The sequence below is a fragment of the Phaenicophaeus curvirostris genome, chromosome 27 (genome assembly GCF_032191515.1).
Source record: "Phaenicophaeus curvirostris isolate KB17595 chromosome 27, BPBGC_Pcur_1.0, whole genome shotgun sequence".
Classification (NCBI taxonomy): domain Eukaryota; kingdom Metazoa; phylum Chordata; class Aves; order Cuculiformes; family Cuculidae; genus Phaenicophaeus; species Phaenicophaeus curvirostris.
Window position 1 is genome coordinate 5,346,231 of NC_091418.1, and position 22,782 is coordinate 5,369,012.

At 49.1% G+C, this 22,782-nt stretch overlaps 1 protein-coding gene across 1 annotated transcript in view; it reads right to left on the reverse strand.

Moving 5' to 3' along the window:
- Window positions 1-22,782, reverse strand: part of LOC138731655 (tetraspanin-15-like) — a 54,067-nt gene that overhangs the window by 27,771 nt on the left and 3,514 nt on the right. The window contains exons 2-3 of the mRNA XM_069877739.1: window positions 15,892-16,077; window positions 429-503 (exon numbers count right to left, since the gene is read on the reverse strand). Of these exons, the coding sequence (XP_069733840.1) occupies window positions 429-503; window positions 15,892-16,077 (261 nt within the window). The remainder of the gene's footprint in view (window positions 1-428; window positions 504-15,891; window positions 16,078-22,782) is intronic.

The window sequence follows — 22,782 nt, forward strand, 5'->3', positions numbered from 1 at the left end:
TCAAACCTATCCTTACCATGCAAGCCAGCAGTTAATTTAATTAAGGTGAAGATCTTAATGAGTCCTAAAGAAAAAGGAGTTGTGGCTGCAATGAGGGCTCTGGGTGGTGCTGGAAAACCATCACAGCTCTGAAGCATGATGGACAGCCCCAGGAGAGCAAGAGCAATGAAACCCTTCCATTTTCAGGGCAAACAATGCAGACACTTGAGGATTTCCCTCCCTGATGACAGATGCAGCTGCAACATGTGGCCATCTCATGGCTGCCCCATCCCTGGAGGGGTTCAAGGCCAGGTTGGATGGGGCTTGGAGCCCCTGATCCAGTGGGAGGTGTCCCTGCCCATGGCAGGGGTGGAACTGGATGGGCTTTGAGGTCCCTTCCACCCCAAACCATTCTATGAAGTGTCCAAAGGCTTCCCGATGGCACCCACCTTGTTTTCAAAGATGATTTCAATGAATATCAGCAGCAGCTCCGTGAGGAAGATTGCCAGAAGGACCCAGAAGAACTGGAAAGAGAAAGGGAAGGGTTAGCCCTGCTCCAAGCATGTCATCCATCAGTGGTCAAGCACAACAAGGGAGGCCTGGAAACCAAGAGCTGCTTTGAAACACTTTAAAATACATCATTTCATTACAAGCTCCCCAGGAGTTGCAGATCTCTTCCAAAGATCTTGGTCCTAACGGGGAGAGCAGTTTCCTCCCCAGAAGGGAAGGACTAAATACAACTTGAATAGCCAAATTCTGTGTGGGAAAATGGGTTAAATGGATGCAGTGGAAGCAAATGTTGTTATAGAATCAGGGTGTCCTGAGTTGGAAGGGATCCACGAGGAACATTGGGGCGAACTCCTGTCCCTGCACAGGACAACCCCAATGTTCACACCATGGGGCTGAGTGCGTTGGCCAAATGCTTCTGGAATATTGTCAGACTTGATGCCATGACTGATTCCCTGGGGAGCTGTTCCAGTGCTCCACCACCTTCTGGGGGAAGAACCTTTTCCTCATGTCCTAAGTGACAGGGGACAGGACGAGAGGGAATGGCCTCAAGCTCCACCAGGGGAGGTTCAGGCTGGACATTAGGAAAAAAATTTTATTGGAAAGGGTCATTGGGCACTGGCAGAGGCTGCCCAGGCTTTAGTCACCTTCCCTGGAGGGGTTTAACAGATGAGTGGATGAGGCGCTGAGGGACATGGTTTAGTGATTGATGGGAATGGTTGGACTCGATGATCCAGTAGGTCTTTTCCAACCTGGTGATTCTGTGATTCTATGATTCTATCCCTCCTTGGCACATCTTGCCATGCCTTCAGGTCCTGTCATTGGTGACCAGAGAGAAGAGATCAGCACCTGGGTGGCACCTGCCCTCTGGGTGGATGTAGGTGTGCAGCATCCCCCTGCAATGGGACGCTGGTGCTTGGCTGAATACCAATGATTCCAAGCTGGGCATCCAAAGGAGGATCATCCACCCCCAGAGCACAGGCGATAACTCACACCTCTGCCAGAATCTATTGTGGCAACAAATTTAGGCTGGAAATCAATGTCCTGACAGAGCAAACAAACCAGAAGGTCTGATGTTCTTGCAGCCTGCACCCCTCAGTCTCCTAGTGCTTTGGTCCCTATCTCAGGGGTCCCATCAGGTGTTGCTTCCAACTTTGCAGAGAATGGAGAGCAAAGCTCTGCTCAGCTTACATTTGTCTCCCCAAGGCTACCTTCATCAGCAACTTCGGAGACTCGCCATAAAAAGAAATGTGGAAAGTTACCATGGTAACTAGCTAAAAATCCAAAAGCAAGTTAAACAAAGGGGGTGGGAGAGATTTATTACCATGATATTCACTTTGACCATTGGTTTATTAGACCAGCAGGTAGCAGGGACCTGCATGTCCAGAAATTATTTTCCGAGCTCGGCAAAACCAAAGAGCCATTGCTGCAAAACACCACTTCATACCCCAAACCATTTGGGTTCTTTAATTAGCCACTCAATAATGAGGTTTGAATCGTGCTTATTTCATAGAATCATGGAATGGTTTGGGTTGGAAAGGACCCCAAAGCCCATCAGTTCCACCCCTGCCACGGGCAGGGACACCTCCCACTGGGTCAGGGGCTCCAAGCCCCATCCAACCTGGCCTTGAACCCCTCCAGGGATGGGGCAGACACCCCTGCTCTGGGCAACCTGCACCAGGACCTCCTCACCCTCACAGCAAAACATTTCTTCCCAAGATCTTAATTCAGATTATTCCTCACAGAAATCTTCCCAAGATTTCATCACAATCTCCCCTCTTGCAGCTCAAAACCATTCCCCTTGTCCTATCCCTGCACTCCCTGATCAAGAGCCCCTCCCCAGCTTTCCTGCAGCCCCTTTCCGTACTGGAAGCTGCTCTAAGGTCTCCCTGGAGCCTTCTCTTCTCCAGTCCGAACAATCCCATCTCTCTCAGCCTGTCCTCGTACAGGAGGTGCTCCAGCCCTTGGATCACCTCCGTGGTCTCCTCTGGACTCGCTCCAACAGCTCCATCTCCTTTCCATGCTGAGGAATAGGACACAGGGCTCCAGGTTTGCTCTCAGCAGAGCGGAGCAGAGGGGTAGAATCCCATCCCTGGCCCTGCTAGTCTCACCGCTCTGCATCCAGCTCAGGACACGGTTGGTTTCTGGGCTCTGAGTGCACTTTGTTGGCTCGTGTCCATTTGCTAAGAGCCAGCTCAAGTGTTCCCACTGGAGGAACAGCACAACTTCCATCACCAGCTAAATCAGCTCATAACAAGCCAGGTATAATTAGGCAGGGAATCCCATAATTAAGGAATACAATTAACCAAGCACCTGTTATCTCATAGGCAGAGAGGAGAGGCAAAACACCACATGCATCTAAACTGGTATAAAATGGAGTTGCTCGAGAAGAAAACCCAAGGCAGTGCTGCTCAGGGTTTACTGAGCTGGGCACGTCTAGATTTCCCAATGCTGCAGCAAGAAAGAGAGATTCAGTTTTGGAAACATTTTCATTCTTCAGCCTTAGTTAAAACCTAAGAAAAACAAAAAAACCCCAGCACTTTATTTGGCAGGAAAAAGTACAAACTCTCCCCAATCCTGCTGTGAGCAGAGATAAAGGACGGTGGCTTCGGAGTCCAGCTGGGGACCAGTGCACCAAGCAACACCTAAAGATCAGTAAGATGTGGTGCGCGGAGCTTTTCTTCTTACTAAGCCGATAGGAGGCTCCTCTGAAAGCATCAACCCTGCTGCTCTTCCCAGAAACTGAGAATTTTTAACCCAGATACCAAGAATTTTAACCCCAGACACCCCTCCTGCAGGCTGCTAAGTGCACGAGGGCTTTCTACTCTTTCTCATGCTTGGGTCACTGCACATCACGCAATGATTTTATCCCTCACTCGATTTCCTTCTTTCAATCTCTACTTCAGAGGAACAGCTTGCCAAGTCAAGATATAAAAGGCAAGGTTTATGCAATGCAACTCAGCCAGCTCCGTGCATATTGAAATCATATTTAATACCCAGGGTTGATATCTGAGTTATAAACAAAAGCAGGCGTGTTGAGCCAAAGTCCATGGGATGCTGGCTGTAGCCAGCTACTGGAAAAATGATCACTAGAAGCAGTTTTCACTCCAGCTGATGAGGTTCATAGGTAGCAAAACCCACTGTTGCCAAGCGAGCAAGCCAAAAAAATATCTTAGCTCGTGTGTTTTATGAAGAGGGGGAAGCGCCAGCATGAATCGGGATGGAAGACACTGCAGATGACAACTGCAATTCCTTGCAAGAGGGAAACTGCAACCCTGGGAAGTCACAGAGGTGATGCCCAGCTCCCTGTGGACACCCTGAGATACATAACCTCACCTTCTGGAAACCCCTGTAATTTATGGAAGATTTTGATAGGACGAGAGGAAATGGCCTGAAGTTGTGCCAGGAGAGATTTAGGTTGGATATTAGGGAAAATTTCTTTACCAAAAGAGTGGTGAAACACTGGACCAGGGCTGGTCAGGGCAAGGGTGGAGTCTCTGTCTCTGGAGGGGTTCAAAGAACGTGGAGATGTGGTACATTAGGACGTAGTTTAGCAGGCACTGTGGGGCTGGGCTGATGGTTGGACTGGATGAGCTGAGAGGGCTTTCCCAATGTTAACAATTCTATGATTTACAAGAAAAGCAACCACAAACCCTGGTCTCTAGAGCAAATCTTGGAAAATAGGCAACCTGAGCAAAACCGAGATTTTCTTTCCCCAAAGAGCAGCCCAGCAGAGCGCACAGCCCCGCACCGGCTGCACAGACATAGCAGAAAGCTCTTCTTACATCTACAAGAATTGCAGCAACTACTGATAACAGGAACACACGTTTAAGGATGAAACTCCTGGCAACATCCAGGATGGCCCCACTAGCCTGCAGTGCACTGCAGCCCTTGCAGTCTGCTGGACTCAGAATGAAGAAATTGGCACTTTGTTCCTTTTAAAGGCTCCAGCAGCAAAATAAAGACAAAAAAATCCACATTAAACTCCATTTGATCCTGCCTTGAGTTGCCCTAAGTTTGCAGCAAGTTCAAATTCACAAAGCAGTACAGCAGGAGCTGGGATTCCCCCAGGTAATTACAAAAATTAACTCGTTTCATGGATTGCAGTGGCAAGCGAGCGAGTGGCCACACACCACAGAGTGGTCCCCAGCTGGGCTTCACCGCTCACATCCCTGAGAGAAGGCAAACACTGCAGAGGAGGAACCAGGATCATAGAATCAGGGAATGGTTCAGGTTGGAAGGGACCACAAACCCATCCAGTTCCACCCCTGCCATGGGCAGGGACACCTCCCACTGGATCAGGGGCTCCAAGCCCCATCCAACCTGGCCTGGAACCCCTCCAGGGATGGGGCAGCCACCACTGCTCTGGACAACTTGGACCAGGGCCTCCCCAGTCCTCATTGTGAAGAATTTCTTCCTAAGATCTCATCTCAATCTCCCCTCTTTCAGCTCAAAACCATTCCCCCCCTCGTTCTGTCCCTGCACTACCTGATCAAGAGCCCCTCCCCAGCTTTCCTGCAGTCCCTTTCCATACTGGAAGCTGCTCTAAGGTCTCCCTGAGCCTTCTCTTCTCCAGTCCGAACAACCCAGCTCTCTCAGCCTGTCCTCGTACAGGAGGTGATCAAAGGGATCTCACCTTCCCCAGCAGTCCAGCTTCCAAGGAAGGGAACTCCCCAGTAAAGTCCTTCATCTTGCTGGAGGTGGCAGGATCAGGGAAAAGCCTCTCAATTCTTATTAAATTCACACCTGCTGCAGCCGCCTCCCTTTAAAGAGCTCATCAATCCCCAAATTCACAATAAATTATCCCATTTAATTCCCTCAAATACCTTGATACAGAGCTCCCAGCTGCTCCTTCCCTCTTCTAAGAGGTTCCAGCACTGGTTTGCTCATTGTTAATCTCTCCTGAAGCCCAACCAAGTACAGAAGGAAAGTGCCCAGGGACTGCTCTGCCTCCAGTTTAAACACTGGTCTCCTTCCAGTTTAGGAGATAACCAGGGGGCCTTTCCACAGAAGCCGTATGTAGGACACCCACCCTTTCCATATGTCCTCTGCATGCCTGGTTTTCTGCCATCTCTCTACACTTGTGTTGTTGTCAACTTTAATCTCCCGATGCTTAAAACCCACCTGAAATACTGAGTTGGTGAAGAATAAACGCATCCAGCCTTGGCTGGCAGAGGGGTGCAAACTCACTGTGGCTTTGTTTCCAGACTGTGAGCAGCACAAAACCACCTCAGTTCCCAGCTCAAATGTGTTCTCAGCAGGCAGAAAGGATGAGCCCCTCTCAGGTATGGGTTGAAGGCACCAAGATGGATAAACCACGCAGGGATTTATTTGGGAGCCAGCCCAAGGAAGGAGCCATGGAGAGAGGCTGAGCATCGCTCCTGAGCTCGAGATGCCAATGGCCACGGGAGGTTCAGACATGCCAAGCTCAAGTGTGACACCAGTGGGATTTTGGATGGCACAGGGATGTTCTGCTTGTCACGGATGAGGCAGGGAAAGGAGGACACGCAGACAGGAGGATGGAGGAGCTCCTGGAGCAATGGGAAAGAGAAATCATAGAATCATAGAATAGTTGGAGTTGGAAGGGACATTAAATACCATCCAGTTCCAACCCCTGCCATGGGCAGAGACACCTCCCACTGGATCCTGTTGCTCCAAGCCTCATCCAACCTGGCCTTGAACACCTCCAGGGATGGGGCAGCCACAGCTTCCCTGGGCAACCTGTTCCAGGGCCTCCCCACCCTCATCGTGAGGAAATTCTTCTTTATGTCCAGTCTAAATCTGCCCCTCTCCAGTTTATCCCCATTGCCAACAGCTCCATCTCCTTCTTGGAGGCCACTAGATCATGATCATGTGGTTCGTAAGCTCCTGCCATGCCCTCTGCCATCCTCAAGAGCAGCCACACAGGTGTCTCCCATTCTCGTGAGCACAGAAACACAAATCCAGGTGGTTTTGCCTCCAAACTGAAACTTCTAAGCAAAGCTTTTAAAGAACTGTTTCTTCTTAATGATACTCTGGAGCTTTCTCCCACACAGAAAGGCCCTTTGGAAAGGTTTGCTTTTCTTCTCAAAGCTGTTAGCATGTGGCCCTGCCTCTGAAAACCCAACTAATTGTTTATTCCCACACAGAAACAGCTTTCAGAGTGGCTTTGATGCAGAAAACAACCCCAAAACTGTCAGGAATGTCTCCTACACAGACTAAACGAGGACGACAAAGCCCAGAAGAAGAGACTTCGCAGAGCATCTGCTGCTTTACCCATCCAGCAGTAACTCTCTCTGCCCAGGACACTATTTTATTCATGCAGACCCTGTTATTTTGTTTAGGGGACACACACCATGCTACTCCACCCAGGCTGGGTCTCATTACCCCTATCTGGGTTTCACCCACAGGTTTGCCAAGCCTTAAGTCAAAATCATAGAATCATGGAATGGTTTGGGCTGGAAGGGACCTTAGAGATCATCCAGTTCCACCTCTGCCATGGGCAGGGACACCTCCCACTGGATCAGGGGGCCAAAAGCCCCATCCGACCTGGCCTTGAAAAATACACATTTCCTTTATGCTTCACAAGACAAATAACCAAAAAGCCTGGTTTTAACATCATAAGGGTCAGTAGGCTTCCAAAAAAACCCTAATGAAGTGCTCCAGGCAGGCAGCATGGTCCATCCTCCCCATCCCAGGCACCAGCTTTACCTCAACCATATCACGTAGATGCCCACTCTGCTCCTCTGAAGACCAAATCTTCTCCCCAGACCTGCCAGAATGCCATGTGTCCTCATTTTGGGGCTTTTATAGCCTGCTGCTGGGTTGAGTTTTGGCTGCTGTTAACCCTTCCTGGGCTGTATCCCTGCTCTCCTCCACTCCCATCTCAAGAAAAGGACAGCTGCTGCAGCTAGAACATGCTCATGTCCCCCAAAACCCAGAGAAAATGAGGCTTTTATGAACAGAGATGGAGGTCACCTCTTAGACACCCCCTCCATCCACTTCCAGGAGCGATGGCTCCTTTCCAGTCTAATGTATTTCAGAGTTTGAGGGACAAGCAATCAAATTCCAGCTCTTTCCAAAGATTTCTGTACCTGTTGTTTTCTCCCCGCAATCAGCAAAAACATTTCAATGGTGCAGTCAGCTCAGCCCCTTAATGAGCACCAGGCAATTCACTGGAAAATCCTAATGCAGATGAAACCACTTGGATGCTATTAATATCACCTCAGATTTTGCAGAAAAAAACCCTCTCTTCAGCTTTATTTGAGTGCTCACCAGTATCTTTTCATGATGCAACGGCAGCACCAGCTGAGGGATGCTGGAGAACCACCAGAAGTTCTTCTTAGGGAGCAAAAATGCAACACAAGGTGTAACTCTTAGTCGTTAGAAATTCATATTGAGAAGGTAAGTAACTCCAGAGACGTCCATAAATAATCATAGAGTCATGGCATCATTAAGGCTGGAAAAGCCCTCGAAGCTCATCCAGAGTAACCATCAGAGGTTTTCCGGCACCATGAAGCCATGAGGATTTTACTCGAGTTAAATATCCAAGTGTTTTAAGTGTCAACAATGCACTCACAAAATATTAACTATTTTGAACAATTTCACCCTATTCTTCCAAATGCAGAAGAAAAAATAAGGGGACGGTGCTGCTGCGTGGCATTTTCACCTCCCTTGACTTCAAACTGATTTAAAGTGGCTGCTATAGGGTCAGGAATTTGCACCAGTGATGTGGCAGAGGGGTGTTTGGAACGGCCCCACTCTAACAGAGGTTTTCCTCTTAATTTTTGCCCCTTTATCCACATCACTGCACCCTCAGCAAGTCTGCAGTTGACACCAAGCTGAGTGGTGCAATTGCCACACTGGAAGGATGGGATGTTATCCAGAGGGACCTGGACAGGCTGGAGAAGTGGGGCTGGAAGAACCTCATGACGTTCAACAAGGCCAAGGGCAAGGTCCTACACCTGGGTTGGGGCAATCCCCATTTTCAGTACATGATGGGGGATGATGAGATTGAAAGCAGCCCTGAGGAGAAGGACTCGGGGTGCTGGTTGATGAGAAGCTCGACGTGAGCCGGCAACATGCGCTCACAGCCCAGAAACCAACCGTGTCCTGGGCTGCATCAGAAGCAGCGTGGCCAGCAGGGCGAGGGAGGGGATTCTGCCCCTCTGCTCCTCTCTTGTGAGACCTCGTCTGGAGTCCTGTGTCCAGTTCTGGAATCCTCAACATAAGAAGGAGATGGAGCTGTTGGAACGGGTCCAGAGGAGGCTACAAGGATGATGTGAGGGCTGGAGAACCTTCTGTACGAGAACAGGCTGAGAGAGTTGGGGTTGTTCAGCCTGGAGAAGAGAAGGCTCCGAGGAGAACTTAGAGTGACCTTCCAGTACCTGAAAGGAGCTACAAGAAAGCTGAGGAGGGACTGTTTATAAAGGATTGTGGTGATAGGATGAGGGACAATGGGTATAAACTGGAGAGGGGCAGATTTAGACTGGACACGAAGAGGAATTGCTTCACAATGAGGGTGAGGAGGCCCTGGAACAGGTTGCCCAGAGCAGGGGTGTCTGCCCCATCCCTGGAGGGGTTCAAGGCCAGGTTGGATGGGGCTTGGAGCCCCTGATCCAGTGGGAGGTGTCCCTGCCCATGGCAGGGGGGTGGACTGGATGGGCTTTGAGATCCCTTCCAATCCAAACTGTTCTATGATTCTATGATTCTATGTCTGGAAAAAAACAAAAACCAAAACAGCTGCTTGGACCAGTTCAGAGCTCAAATTGCTCCCTCTTGTGCATTATTGTGATTGCTTTTATTCAGGGCTCCTGAGCTTCAAATTGCTGGAGTAGCTGACTCTCTTCGAGGGGGAATTTATCTTCACAGGAGAAGGACAATTCTCTATCCACACAATAGCTCTGTGATTTCAACCATTCCCGCACAGCTCTACTTGCCCCCCACTTCAATCCTGACATTTCTGCTGTTTTCCAGCATTGAAGCTCTATTGACACGTGCAGTCAGGGGCTGCGAAGGGAGGGGAAGACACATCTCAAGCCCAGCTCAGGAAGTTGAATTGTGGGTCAGCCTCGAGGATACAAAACCAAAATTGCAAATAAAAGGAAAGGCGAAGCTGGCACAGGTCGCTGGAGTTTGCTTTTCACACCTTACTATTTGGCAATAACAGTATCGATATAAATACACATTTATACATATATAAGTATTTATAGATATTCAGCCTGAGGAAAAATAAAATATACGTATTTATATATATATTGACAGGCTGAGAGGGTTGGGCTTGTTCAGCCTGGAGAAGAGAAGGCTGAGGGGAAACCTTAGAGGAGCTTCCAGTATGGAAAGGGGCTGCAGGAAAGCTGGGGGGGGGCTTTTGAGCAGGGAGTGCAGGGATAGGACAATGGGGAATGGTTTTGAGATGAAAGAGGGGAGATTGAGATGAGATCTTGGGAAGAAATGTTCTTCTGTAAAGGTGGAGAGGCCCTGGCCCAGGTTGCCCAGAGCAGTGGTGGCTGCCCCATCCCTGGAGGGGTTCAAGGCCAGGTTGGATGGGGCTTGGAGCCCCTGATCCAGTGGGAGGTGTCCCTGCCCATGGCAGGGGTGGAACTGGATGGGCTCTGAGGTCCCTTCCAACCCAAACCATTCTGTGATTCTAATATATGATGCATTTCTATCATAATCAGCTCTTAAAAAGCCATGAAGAGGAGCCAACTTGATCGTATTCAACTGCAAAACCTGATTGCCAGAGCAGTCTGTCGCATTGCATTCCCAGACCATAAACCAAACCATCAACGTTCCCCCCAGCCATCTCACTGAGCTAGAGAAATATTGATTTTTACAGCCTATTTCCTAAATCACCCTGAACTGCCTTAAAGCAAAGACAAGGCTCCTTCTTCAGAGAATCTGCAGCTCATTTTTGCACCCTTCAGAGAGGAAAGAACTTGAGGGGCTGGAGCGCATCCAGAGAAGGGGACAGAGCTGGGGAAGGGGATGGAGAACAGGGGTTCTGGGAGTGGTTGAGGGACCTGGGGGTGTTCAGCCTGGAGAAGAGGAGGCTGAGGGGAGACCTCATTGCTCTCTGCAGCTCCTGGAAAGGAGGTTGTGGTGTGGTGGGTGTTGGGCTCTTCTCTCATGTAACAAGTGATGGCACGAGAGAAAGTGGCCTCAACTTGCACCAGGAGAGATTTATATAGGATATTAGGAATAATTTCTTTACTGCTAGAGTAACAAAGCCCTGGACCAGGCTGCCCGGGGATGTAGTGGAGTCTCCATCCACAGAGGGGTTCAAAAAACATGTGGCTGTGGCACTTTTAGCAGGCACAGTGGGGTGTGCTGACGGTTGGACTGGAATAGCTGAGAGGATGAACCCTAACAGTTCTTTCATTCTTCAAGTCATGCAAACGTTACAGGTGACAGAAGAAACTTGATTGCCAAGCAGAAACTCTTAACCCATATTTTAACCACAAGTCTGACACTGATTCCACACACCAACAGCTGAAATCCCCAGGCTGTAATTTTTCTAATAAACTTGAGCAAAGAATTGGAAGCAGGAGGCTTTACTGCAGAGAGTTTGTGTTACTAGAGAAGTCTTTAAAGATGTGATAATCTGGCCTACATAGAGATAATAGTTATATGGTTGTGCGTGGCAATTACAGGTAATCATGGAATCATAGAATAGTTTGGGTTGGAAGGGACCTCAAAGCCCATCCAGTTCCAACCCCCTGCTGTGTCAGGGACAACTCCCACTGGATCAGGGGCTCCAAGTCCCATCCAACCTGGCCTTGAAAACCTCCAGGGATGGGGCAGCCACCACTGCTCTGGGCAACCTGGGCCAGGGCCTCCCCACCCTCATAATGAAGAAATTCCTCCTTATGTCCAGTCTAAATCTGCCCCTCTCCAGTTTCTACCCATTGGTCCTCATCCTATCACCACAAGCCTTTGTGAACAGTCCCTCCCCAGCTTTCTTGGAGCCCCTTCAGGTACTGGAAGGTCACTCTAAGTTCTCCTCAGAGCCTTCTCTTCTCCAGGCTGAACAACCCCAACTCTCTCAGCCTGTTCTCGTACAGAAGGTTCTCCAGCCCTCACATCATCCTTGTAGCCTCCTCTGGACCCGTTCCAACAGCTCCATCTCCTTCTTATGCTGAGGATTTCAGAACTCAACACCATACTCCAGATGAGGTCTCACAAGAGAGGAATAATGACTGCAGAGAATACGATTGATAAGGAAAAGATTAAACCCAAAATGTTATTTGTGGTACCTTGCAGGGGGGTGACTGGAATAATACATCACGTCGTAGACTGAGAAGCTGGGTGGCTTTCAGGAGTGTTTTGCCTAAGAGAAATAAAAGCCATCTGTCAGCAGCAAGAGACTGAGATAAATGAGGATTTACCAGGCGCGTTCACACCTGCACCTTCAGCCACTGCAGCGCGTGTAAAGAAGCGGGTACTGATGTCAAGTGCAATCCGATGGGGTTTGTAGGGCATTGGAATATTTTCTCCTAAATTGAGAGGAATTTATTGCCTGCTCTCCAGGTTAATGAGACATATTTTTAGATGACAAGACAAAGCAATATTTATTAGGGATTTGGAGTTTTGTGCTCATCGTTAGCTTGGGTCCCTGAAAAGGCACATGCAGGCATTCTAGCAGCTGCAGTTCATCTGCACACCCAGGCTCCAAAGAGCCCAAAGGGGTTGATTTTCCATCAGCATCAAGAAATGAATTTTTATACTGTCTCACAATACCATCTCCAGGATCTGTCCTGAGCCTGTTTTGGGGGCTCACAGGACAGAGCTCCCTCTTCCATGGCCCCTGCATCACCAGATTCCCCCCCAAGGTGAAAAGATTACAAACCCCACTCACCAATAATGTCTTCTATACTGTTTTCCTAGTAAAATTCAGCAGAAAATTGGTGTGAAACAACCTCTACAAATGAAAACAACCTGAGTGTCCCACAACGTGAGAGGCAGCTGCACAAGAGAGGATGTCCCACAGTGCAACGCACCATGAATTCCTGGTATAAGCAACCGCTTTGGGGTGATGGATGGAAATCCTCATGTATTTGACAGTATTAATGGCTTTAAATTGGAGGGGGGAAGATTTAGATCAAACATTAGGAAGAAATTCTTCACGATGAGGGTGGGGAGGCCCTGGCCCAGACTGCCCAGGGAAGTTGTAGACACCCTTACCCTAGAAATGTTCAAGGCCAGGTTGGATGGGGCTTTGAGCAACCTGATCCAGTGGGAGGTGTCCCTGCCCATGATAGGGGGTTTGGAACTGGATGATCCTTAAGGTCCCTACCAACCCAAACTATTCTATGCTTCATAGACAATTCCAGCCCTCAGATCATCTCCGTGGCCTCCTCTGGACCCGTTCCAACAGCTCCATGTCCTTCCTGTGCTGAGGATTCCAGAACTGAATGCAAATGATTTTATGACTCTAAGAAATATTACTTCGTTTATCTGCTCCTAGAAAATCGATAATTAATATTTCATTGAGCAAATTGTGCTGCACTGCCACCAACTACAGGCAGATGAGGAGCCTTGAGAACCCTAAAAACCCACCATCCAGAAATACAACACATTGTGACACGACACAAACACCTGCTCCTCTACTCCTCCTTTGTGAGACCTCATCTGAAGTCCTGTGTCCAATTCTGGAATCTTCAACATAAGAAGGAAATGGAGCTGTTGGAACAGGATCAGAGGAGGCTATAAGGATGATCCGAGGGCTGGAGAACCTCCCATAAGAGGACAGACTGAGAGAGTTGGGGTTGTTCAGCCTGGAGAAGAGAAGGCTCTGAGGAGACCTTAAACCAACCTTCCAGTACCTGCAGGGGCTACAAGAAAGCTGGGGAGGGACTGTTTACAAAGGCTTGTAGTGATGGGATGAGGGGCAATGGGGATAAACTGGAGAGGGGCAGATTTAGACTGGACATGAGGAGGAATTTCTTCACTTTAAGGGTTGTAAGGCCCTCGAACAGGTTTTCCAGGGAAGTGGTGGCTGCCCCATCCCTGGAGGTTTTCAAGGCCAGGTTGGATGGGGCTTGGAGACCCCTCATCCAATGGGAGGTGTCCCTGCCCATGGCAGGGGGTTGGAATTAGATGATCTTTAATGTCCCTTCTGACTCAAGCTCAACTTCTATGATTCTATGACCCCCTTTCTTATATCCTAGGCAAAAGGGATGCAAGAATTCTTGTATGTGATGACTTGCATGGTTATCACTTTATTTATTCCACATGGCAGGCGTGAAGCTGCTTATATCTACAGGGATAAAAACCAGCCTAAATGGGCAGGATTATTTCTTTCTTTCAGCTGTGCCCATCTCATAACTGATTCACTGACAACCTGTGAAATACAGTTAATGAGCTTGGGTTTCCGTCACCTCGAGCTGCTAAAAGGATGAGATTTCCTACCCTATAATGTGTCAATTTTCCACTTCAACTTGCAGTCTGAGTTGTGGAAACAGAGAATTACTTGTGATTCACAAGTATTAGCACAGAAAGAAGAATATTATCAGAAATCTGAAGTACTACTCCTTCTATGGAATAAGCCTGAGTTGAATGAACACAATGCTGTGCAGCTTGAGAAGCAGAAAAATGAAAAAGGAGATGAAATGTTCTCCACAGGCAACATAACTTAAGCTGTGCCAGAAAAATATTCTCTAGGCTTAGATAGTAAAGAAATTCTGAGCTTTCCTGGCTGCTTTGGTGAACAAGAAAGAGAGGGTTGCAGGTTAAAGGTACAACTGATTGCAAACAAACGCCCACTGTGAGAACTCAGCATCCAAAGAGAAAGAAAAAAAGGCAGCTGACAAGAAATCAATTTTTTTGCCTAGAGCTGGGGAGGGGCTCTTGATCAGGGAGGGCAGTGGGAGGGCGAGAGGGAATGGTTTTCAGCTGCAAGAGGGGAGATTGAGGTGAGACCTAGGGAGAAATATTTTCCTGTGAGGGTGGGGAGGCCCTGGCCCAGAGCAGGGGTGGCTGCCCCATCCCTGGAGGGGTTCAAGGCCAGCTTGGACGGGGCTTGGAGCCCCCGATCCAGTGGGAGGTGTCCCTGCCCATGGCAGGGGTGGGACTGGATGGGCTTTGAGTTCCCTTCCAACCCAAACCAGTCTATGAATTAATTAAAATTTGATTTTCAAGCAAGCCATCGTGGCTATTTAAGCACCACAAGAATCATCAGGACAGAACGTCTCCGGCCAGTCAGACTTCTCCAAATGCCCAAGGTCAGGAGCAGCTCTAGAAGAGAGCAGCCAGTACCTCACTGAAATAGAGATCTGATGGGAAACCTCCTCTGCTGCTCACAGCTTTTATCCCTGCAAACTTTTTAAATGCAACACAACCAACCACCCATCACAGGTGGCACAAAACCAGCTGTATCGAAAAACAATGCTAATTTCATCTGCTCCTGCAGAAGAGAAGACAATATTGGTTTTCCAATCTGGGCTTCCATCTGCATTCATTGGAAATGCAAATGCTGAACAACTTTTAAAAGCAGAATTGGAAGCCAGTATGAGTGAGCACCAGCTACCTGTTCGAATTTAATAAAACCATCAACCCAATCTAGTGGGAGATGAAGGTGCTATGCAAACCATTAGCATGCTAGGCATGCACACATCGACAGGAAAGCTCCGTGAACCAGCATGGATAATTCATCGGAGAGCAACTTCTTCACCGAGGGAGTGTTGGATGCAGGAGAAGAGCAGACAGAGCTGTCAGGGATCTCATTGAGGGATGCTGGCCCTCACCAAGGGTGATGGAAGAGCTTTGCCTCCATCTGAATGGAGGGAAGGACTTATAATTCAGGTTACGAATCCCTGCAGCCTCCTGCTCCTTGCTGGAGGCAGAGGTTTTACCCCAGAGCATTGGCAGGTGATGAGCTGCAGGGAGGATGGGTGGTTGGGGCTTAATGCACCAACAAATTCCCTAGAAATCAGGTTAGGAATGATCAGCTTCACCCTAGTGTCCTGGATCTCTTCCAGTTTGGACTCTAGAGGTAATTTTTCCCTCTGCTAAGAACTCCCTTGTAGAAGGAAACAAAGCTATTTCCTACTGGCACTGCCATGGCTAAAATAAAATTAATTGTGGAGACTTTTCACCACCAGAGATGGGATCTCAGCCGCAAAACAATTCCCTTGTTACCCCAGGAGGAAGGCAGCAGCGCTTCCTGCAGATGGTGGGAGGCATTCAGACGTGAATAACAGGGAAATTAGGGTGCCAGCTCTGCAATTTAAATATATCCTCTCCCCATTATCCCTCTGCTGGCTTCGTGGCGGAGCTGAAAACAGGCAGCAGTCATGTTACACAAGTATGTAAATCCAGGAAGGGGCAAATCTTGGCTGTAAGTCATGGTGATGACTCATAAGGATGCATTAATTTTCCTCCTTGACCATCCCAAGGGATGTATGGGAAGCGTAGTAACGGCCTTACCGTCTTCAGCAGTGTCCGGTTGTCCCTGAGGCTTCCTACCATGCCGACAAAGGAGACACCAAACATGGTGAAGCCCAGCAGGAGGAGGATGACGGCTGGAGCCAGGAAGATCCCTTCCAAGGTTTTGTGCTTTTGCCTCTCCACTTCGGCGTAAATCCCAATGCACAGGATCACAAGACCGAGGATCTGCAAGGGAAGCAGGGGATGGGGTTCAGAGGCCAACGGGGAAAAAAATGAGAGTCTTCAAGGGAGAGGTGGAAAACATCCCTGATGGCCAAGGAAAACGCATCCAATGCCAGGATGTTTAACATTCAATCCCATCCAATGCCATCAGCATTTGGTTCGTCCCCCAGGCTCAGGGCTGGGCTGATCTTCTTCTGGCTGGGAAAAGCACGTAGAATCTCAGTGTAATCAATGAAACCGGACAGCTTTAAGGCAGCTTTTGTTTGGTTTTTTCCTCTCCCCTCCCTCTTCAGAATCATAGAATGGTTTGGATTGGAAGGGACATTAAAGCCCATCCTGTTCCACCTCCTGCCATGGGCAGGGACACCTCCCTCTGGATCAGGGGCTCCAAGCCCCATCCAACCTGGCCTTGAACCCCTCCAGGGATGGGGCAGCCACCGCTTCCCTGGAAAACCTGTTCCAGTGCCTCCCCACCCTCATAATGAAGAAATTCCTCCTCATGTCCAGCCTAAATCTGCCCCTCTCCAGTTTATACCCATTGCCCCTCGTCCTGTCACCACAAGCCTTTGTAAACAGTCCCTCCCCAGCTTTCTTGTAGCCCCTTCAAGTACTGGAACGTCACTCTAAGATCTCAGAGCCTTCTCTTCTCCAGGCTGAACAGCCTGAAATCTCTCAGCCTGTCCTCGTATGAGAGGAGCTCCAGCCCTCGGATCATTTTTGTAGCCTCCTCTGGACTCGCTCCAACAGTTCTGTATCTTTTTTATCTTGAGGATTCCAGAACTGGACACAGGACTCCAGAAGAGGTCTCACAAGAGAGGAGCAGAGGGGCAGAATCCCCTCCCTCGCCCTGCTGGCCACGCTGCTTCTGATGCAGCCCAGGACACGGTTGGTTTCTGGGCTGTGAGCGCACGTTGCCAGCTCATGTCAAGCTTCTCACCAACCAGCACCCCAAGTCCTTCTCCTCAGGGCTGCTCTCTCTTTTTGGATGCTCAGCTTGGCCCTTGTGTTGGGTTTGACAGTCGCAGAGGCTGCCAGTGACACCAACAGCCCAACCCTCAAACGCCCTCAGACATCACCATTCCCCAAACTTCTCATTCCCCTCCATCAATTTTACACTTGGCTTGAGCATCAACTAGCGCCCAAACCGACAGTGAGCTGCTCACACTCTCTTCTCACGCCAGCACCAACAATCAGAAATGAAGCTCTCCGCGCCGTTATGAAGTACTTCTGATCCCTGGATGAAAAGTGCCATGAAGAAAAGCAACGGATTGTTTCTGACAGCCCTCCTGCCTCTCTCTCTCTCCTTCAGGGAAATAGTTCTAATGAAAAAAGAGAGCCTAATGATGCCGGGATAAAGCAGGGCTCCAAAAAGGGCTGCTTGCATCCCTTCAGTTCCTTCAACATCAAAGCCAACAACACGATCCCAAGCGTTTTGTGCTGTCAGGAGCCGTTCGCATCGCGCCCGTCAGCCCCGTGGCACAGCTGGAGGCGAGCGGCTTTGCAGCCAAACTGACACTTGAAAAGGTCAACAAGGAAAGTGAGGAGACCTTTCCACATTGCTTTCTGCACCCACCCCACCCCAAATTACAGCAGGAGGCTCTTGGGTGAAAGCCCCTGGCTGCAGACCCTCGCACTCAAAAACCTACATCTCCAAAGAGGAGAATAAACTCCTTTTTTTCACTACTTTTTCCATAATTTTCACCTTTCCAAAGGGCTCCTCATGACTTTGAGTGAACCCTTCCTACTATTTCGCACCAACAATTCAATCCTTGATTTTCATACACACTTTGCTTCGTTAGGGAGCTGATTTTTTACCTTCTCTGCTCTGCTTGGACGCTATTTCTAGCGCGGCTTTGTAGCTAATTTATGTCTATCAATCACTGTCTGCTTCCAGGCACCATCTCATCCATAAAGGAATTGAAATCTCTTGGAAAGTGAAATTTAAACTCATGCTATTTTATAGACAGTTCAGTTACTTGAAACTAAACAGACAGGCCTATTTCTGATAACAGGCTTTTAATCACCGTTTCATCGTTACGCTCTATTTTAAGCTCCAGGTTGGTGCATCGGGATTAGGTTTGATTTAATGTTTATCTCTAATCGGTGTCCCAGGAAATACATTTGGCTTTGGAGGCAGGGGGTAGACACTAACACACACCACGCAGCCCCCGCTAATCCTCACCGTTCCTCCCCCATGCCAATCAAAACCACTTTCTCTGTTTTAATTAACCCACCTGCGATGTGAGTGAGCGAAGAGATCGCAGAGAGCGCACGGAGCAAAGCTGGGAGGGGGTTGGAGGGCTGGGTGTGCAAAGAGCTGAGGAAGTAGCAGGAATGGGATGGGCTTCACCTGCCGAGAAGGACCTGGGGTGCTGATTGATGAGAAGCTCGACATGAGCTCGCGACCCAGAAACCAACCGTGTCCTGGGCTGCATCCAAAGCAGTGTGGCCAGCAGGGGCAGGAGGGGATTCTCTACCTCTGTTCCACAATCCTGAGACCCTACCTGGAGTCCCGTGTCCAGTTCTGGAATCCTCAACATAAGAAGAAGGTGGAAATGTTGGAAAGAGTCCAGAGGAAGCTACAAGGATGACCAGATCGGATCATCTCCATGGCCTCCTCTGGACTCTCTCCACCAGATCCCTTGTCCTTCCTGTGCTGAGGACTCCAGAACTGAACACAGGGCTCCAGAAGAGGCCCCATCAGAGCGGAGTGGAGGGGCAGAATCCCCTCCCTCTCCCTGCTGGTCTCACTTCTTCACATGCAGCCCAGGACATGGGCTGTGAGTGCACGTTGCTGGCTCACGTTGAGCTTCTCATCCACCAACACCCCAGGTGCTTCTCCTCAGGGCTGCTCCTAATCCATTCTCCACCAAGCCTGGTTTTGTGCTCAGGATTGCCCTGACCCAGCTGCAGGACCTTGCACTTCGCCTTGTGGAACTTCATGAGGTTCCTACAGGCCCAACTCTCCAGCCTGTCCAGGTGCCTCTGAATGGCAATAGGCAACGGGAAAACACAAATGCAATGGGGAAAAGGCACTGCAGAGTAAGGGGAGACACTGCTGGCAGCTCAAGCTACGCTGCAGGACTTTTTTGGGGTTTCATGGCTTAGAAAAGGCTGCAAGTTTTGTATGCCCAAGCAACTTAAAGCAGTGCTTGGGACTAAGAAGCAAATATTGAGCTGATCTACCTGAAGTCCTTGTCTCCTTGCCTGGCTCCTCGATTAAAAGGTCACCAAGCCCTGCACAACCTGCTTTGCTGAGGGTTAGCACTGCAGGCTAGACCCCAGCCCACCTTCAGAGCACAGCAGGTAAAAAGCATCTTCTGATTAAATAAAAATAAATAAATAAATAAATAAACCCAAACAGAGGTTGCTTCTACTCCAAGCAGCTGAAAGCACAAGAAAGTATCTTGCAAAACAACACACACCTCGAGGAAGGGAATGGATGTACTGGCACGTCTCCCAGCAAAGGCAGATTGCAGAGGAAATCTCGCTGGAATGTAACGAGCTTTGGAAGGACAAGCAGTGGGCGATGCTGTTGCAAGATGGGTGACAAAGAGATTTGGATGGAAAATAGATGTTAACAATGACCAGCATTCCCTGAAAAGCAGCATTTCTTTGAAAAATAGTGGATTTGGAGTAAATCAGTGATGTGCAAAGTCTTTGCCTGGAGCTATGCAGCACAGTAAAAGAACTGCAAGGAGAACGACCATTTATTTCATCAAAACCCTGTTCATCCCATCCCCTTTCACCTGGAATTGAGCATCAAAAGCAGCAGGAAAAGTTTGTATCACCCCTCACAAAGCCTGGGTGCTCTGGTTTCCAACACAGGTTTTCTCTTGGAAGAGGTTGGTTTTGGCAGGCAAATTTAATCGACACCGATACTTCTGACTCCTGGTACCACAGCCCTTCTCTACCACCCACACTCACATGATGAAGTTTGCTGGTAAATCCTCTGTGATCACGTATTAATTACCTGGTGATCGCCTTAACACAGTGCAAACACCAGGAGAGACCGCAGCTGGTCATCACGACTGCTCTGCAACGCATCTCAGAGAAAGCAAACCAGCTTTTACCCTCTAAGAAGAGGAACGTCACCCCATTTCTATATGATAATAACCATGCGATCGAACAACCACCACGAGAAAAGCCGTGGGGGTGGCTGCAACCCCACCAGACCTTGTAATAAAGATGTTCTGCATCGATTCTCCCTTTATAAGCTGGAAAGAAATCACCTGCGGGTTTAATTTCAGCTCTGCTTGATTTTAGTGCTTCTAGGAGCTGAGTGGGAGGGAGCAAGCAGCTGCCCAGGATGTCCAACTTCCATTCCCACCCCAAAAAGGACCCCATGACTCGCTCTCCTCCCTCCCATCCATATTCCTGGATGGATAAAACTGCAAAATTTAACTTCTCAGCCCAATACAAGTTGCTATGACCAAGCCTTCCCCATCTTTGTAGCCCATTTCCAAAGCTGCTTCACTTCAACCGCAACTCTTCTTAGTGGTTTTCCTCTCCAAGTTTGTCTCCATCCAATGGCAAGGAAAGAGCTGGGTGGAAGTTGGGGACCTGGGAGGGAGAAGTACTAAAGGTGGAAATCAGGATGGAAATCATTGTCCCACTGATCACAGAGTCATTTAGAAACCTGAAGGTCATGAATTCCAAGAAGTGGGATGAAAGGCAGTTAATGAACAATTAATATTGTACAATGCACAGCTCTGGTGATGCTGGATGGGCTTGGAGAGTGCCACAAGGGAGGCTCGAGCTCCCAGGTAAACCCACAGGCGAGACAGGGAGTTTACAAATCTCTATCTGATGCTCATGACTGCTTCTCCATCCTTGCATGATGGCTTTGGCACACCAGCAGCTACCTGATGCCAACAAGTGGTGTGTGCAGTCCCATTACAGAATCATAGAATCATAGAATCGCCAGGTTGGAAAAGACCCACTGGATCATCGAGTCCAACCATTCCCATCAATCACTAACCCATGTCCCTCAGCACCTCATCCACCCGTCCCTTAAACCCCTCCAGGGAAGGTGACTCAACCCCTTCCCTGGGCAGCCTCTGCCACTGCCCAATGACCCTTTCCATGAAAAATTTTCCTGATGTCCAGCCTGAACCTCCCCTGGTGGAGCTTGAGGCCATTCCCTCTCGTCCTGTCCCCTGTCCCTTGGGAGAAGAGCCCAGCTCCCTCCTCTCCACAACCTCCTTTCGGGGAGTTGGAGAGAGCAATGAGGTCTCCCCTCAGCCTCCCCTTCTCCAGGCTAAACACCCCCAGCTCTCTCAGACGCTCCTCGCAATCCTTGTTCTCCAGCCCCTTCCCCAGCTTCGTTGCTCTTCTCTGGACTCGCTCCAGAGCCTCAACATCCTTCTTGTGGTGAGGGGCCAGAACTGACCCCAGGATTCGAGGAGGGGTCTCACCAGGGCCGAGTCCAGAGGGAGAAGAACCTCCCTGGCCCTGCTGGCCACGCCGTGTCTGATCCAAGCCAAGATGCCCTTGGCCTTCTTGGCCCCCTGGGCCCCTGCTGGCTCCTGTTCAACCAACACCCCCAGGTCCTTCTCCTCCAGGCAGTTTCCAGCCAGACTTCTCCTAGTCTGGAGCTGCTCAGGGTTGTTGTGCCCCAAATGCTAAGAGACATGTACAGTCCTACTATGTCCTAAGAATCCCTCTAAAGACCCAAGAGATGCCACATTCCCCTCTTCCAAGACTCTAAAGTCCCAAGAAACAGGAGTTACTCTCAGCCACGTGTGGAGGGAATGGGTACCACAAATCCAAGGGGACATTGACACAGCCAGGGCAGCGCAACTCACAGCCTGCCAAGGGCCAAGCAGCGGAGAACAGCTCATTCCAGGGTGAACAGCGTTAATCGGATGAGTCAACATGGTGCTAACATGAGGCAGTAATTTCTCCTTATTCAGGAACACCAAAAAGTCACGATGACTGTGGCTTCAAGCCCACACAGACCCTGGCAGCCAGATCCCTTGAGTCAGAGCACCGGTCCGGAGAGGAGCAGAGAGAATGGGGCATCACTTCATTCTCCATCCAAGAGGTGCGAAACTAAGGGCAAAACTCCAAAACTTGGTTTTCAAACCCCCAGCTCCCAGCAGAACCACTCTGACCAGCTTTTGAAGACCCATCTGCCTTCAAAGTAGCAGACAGGGCGCTCCCATTCCTCCTCAGAAGGTTTTATTGCAATGTGCAGGCGAGAAATCACAATATAGAAAGTGCTGGATGCTTTTAGTCATTAAAAGATAAAATCATGGGACTAATAATAGTGCAATTAAATACATCGCATAACGCTTAACTGCCAGTCGTACACAGGAATGTAAAAAACACACTTTTTATAATTAAAATAGCAGATTTCTGTTTTATGGGGAAAGTAAGTAAAGGTAAGAAGCATTTCCTTTGGAAAGAAACGTTTCCTTTGGAAGGAAAACTTCAAGTCTATGCTTTGCTGAATCCTCGGCTAATAAGATTAAATCTACCTGTATAAAACCAGCCAGTCACAATTCTCCAATCTCTCTGCCTTTTGCTCCATATCTGGTTTAAAGCCACTCTCCAGCTCTTCCCACACTCCATTATTGATTTTGAGAAGAGGCTCAGAGTTGGGGTTGTTCAGCCTGGAGAAGAGAAGGCTCCAAGGAGAACTTAGAGCAGCTTCCAGTGCTGAAAGGGGCTCCAGGAAAGCTGGGGAGAGGAGATATTTAAAAG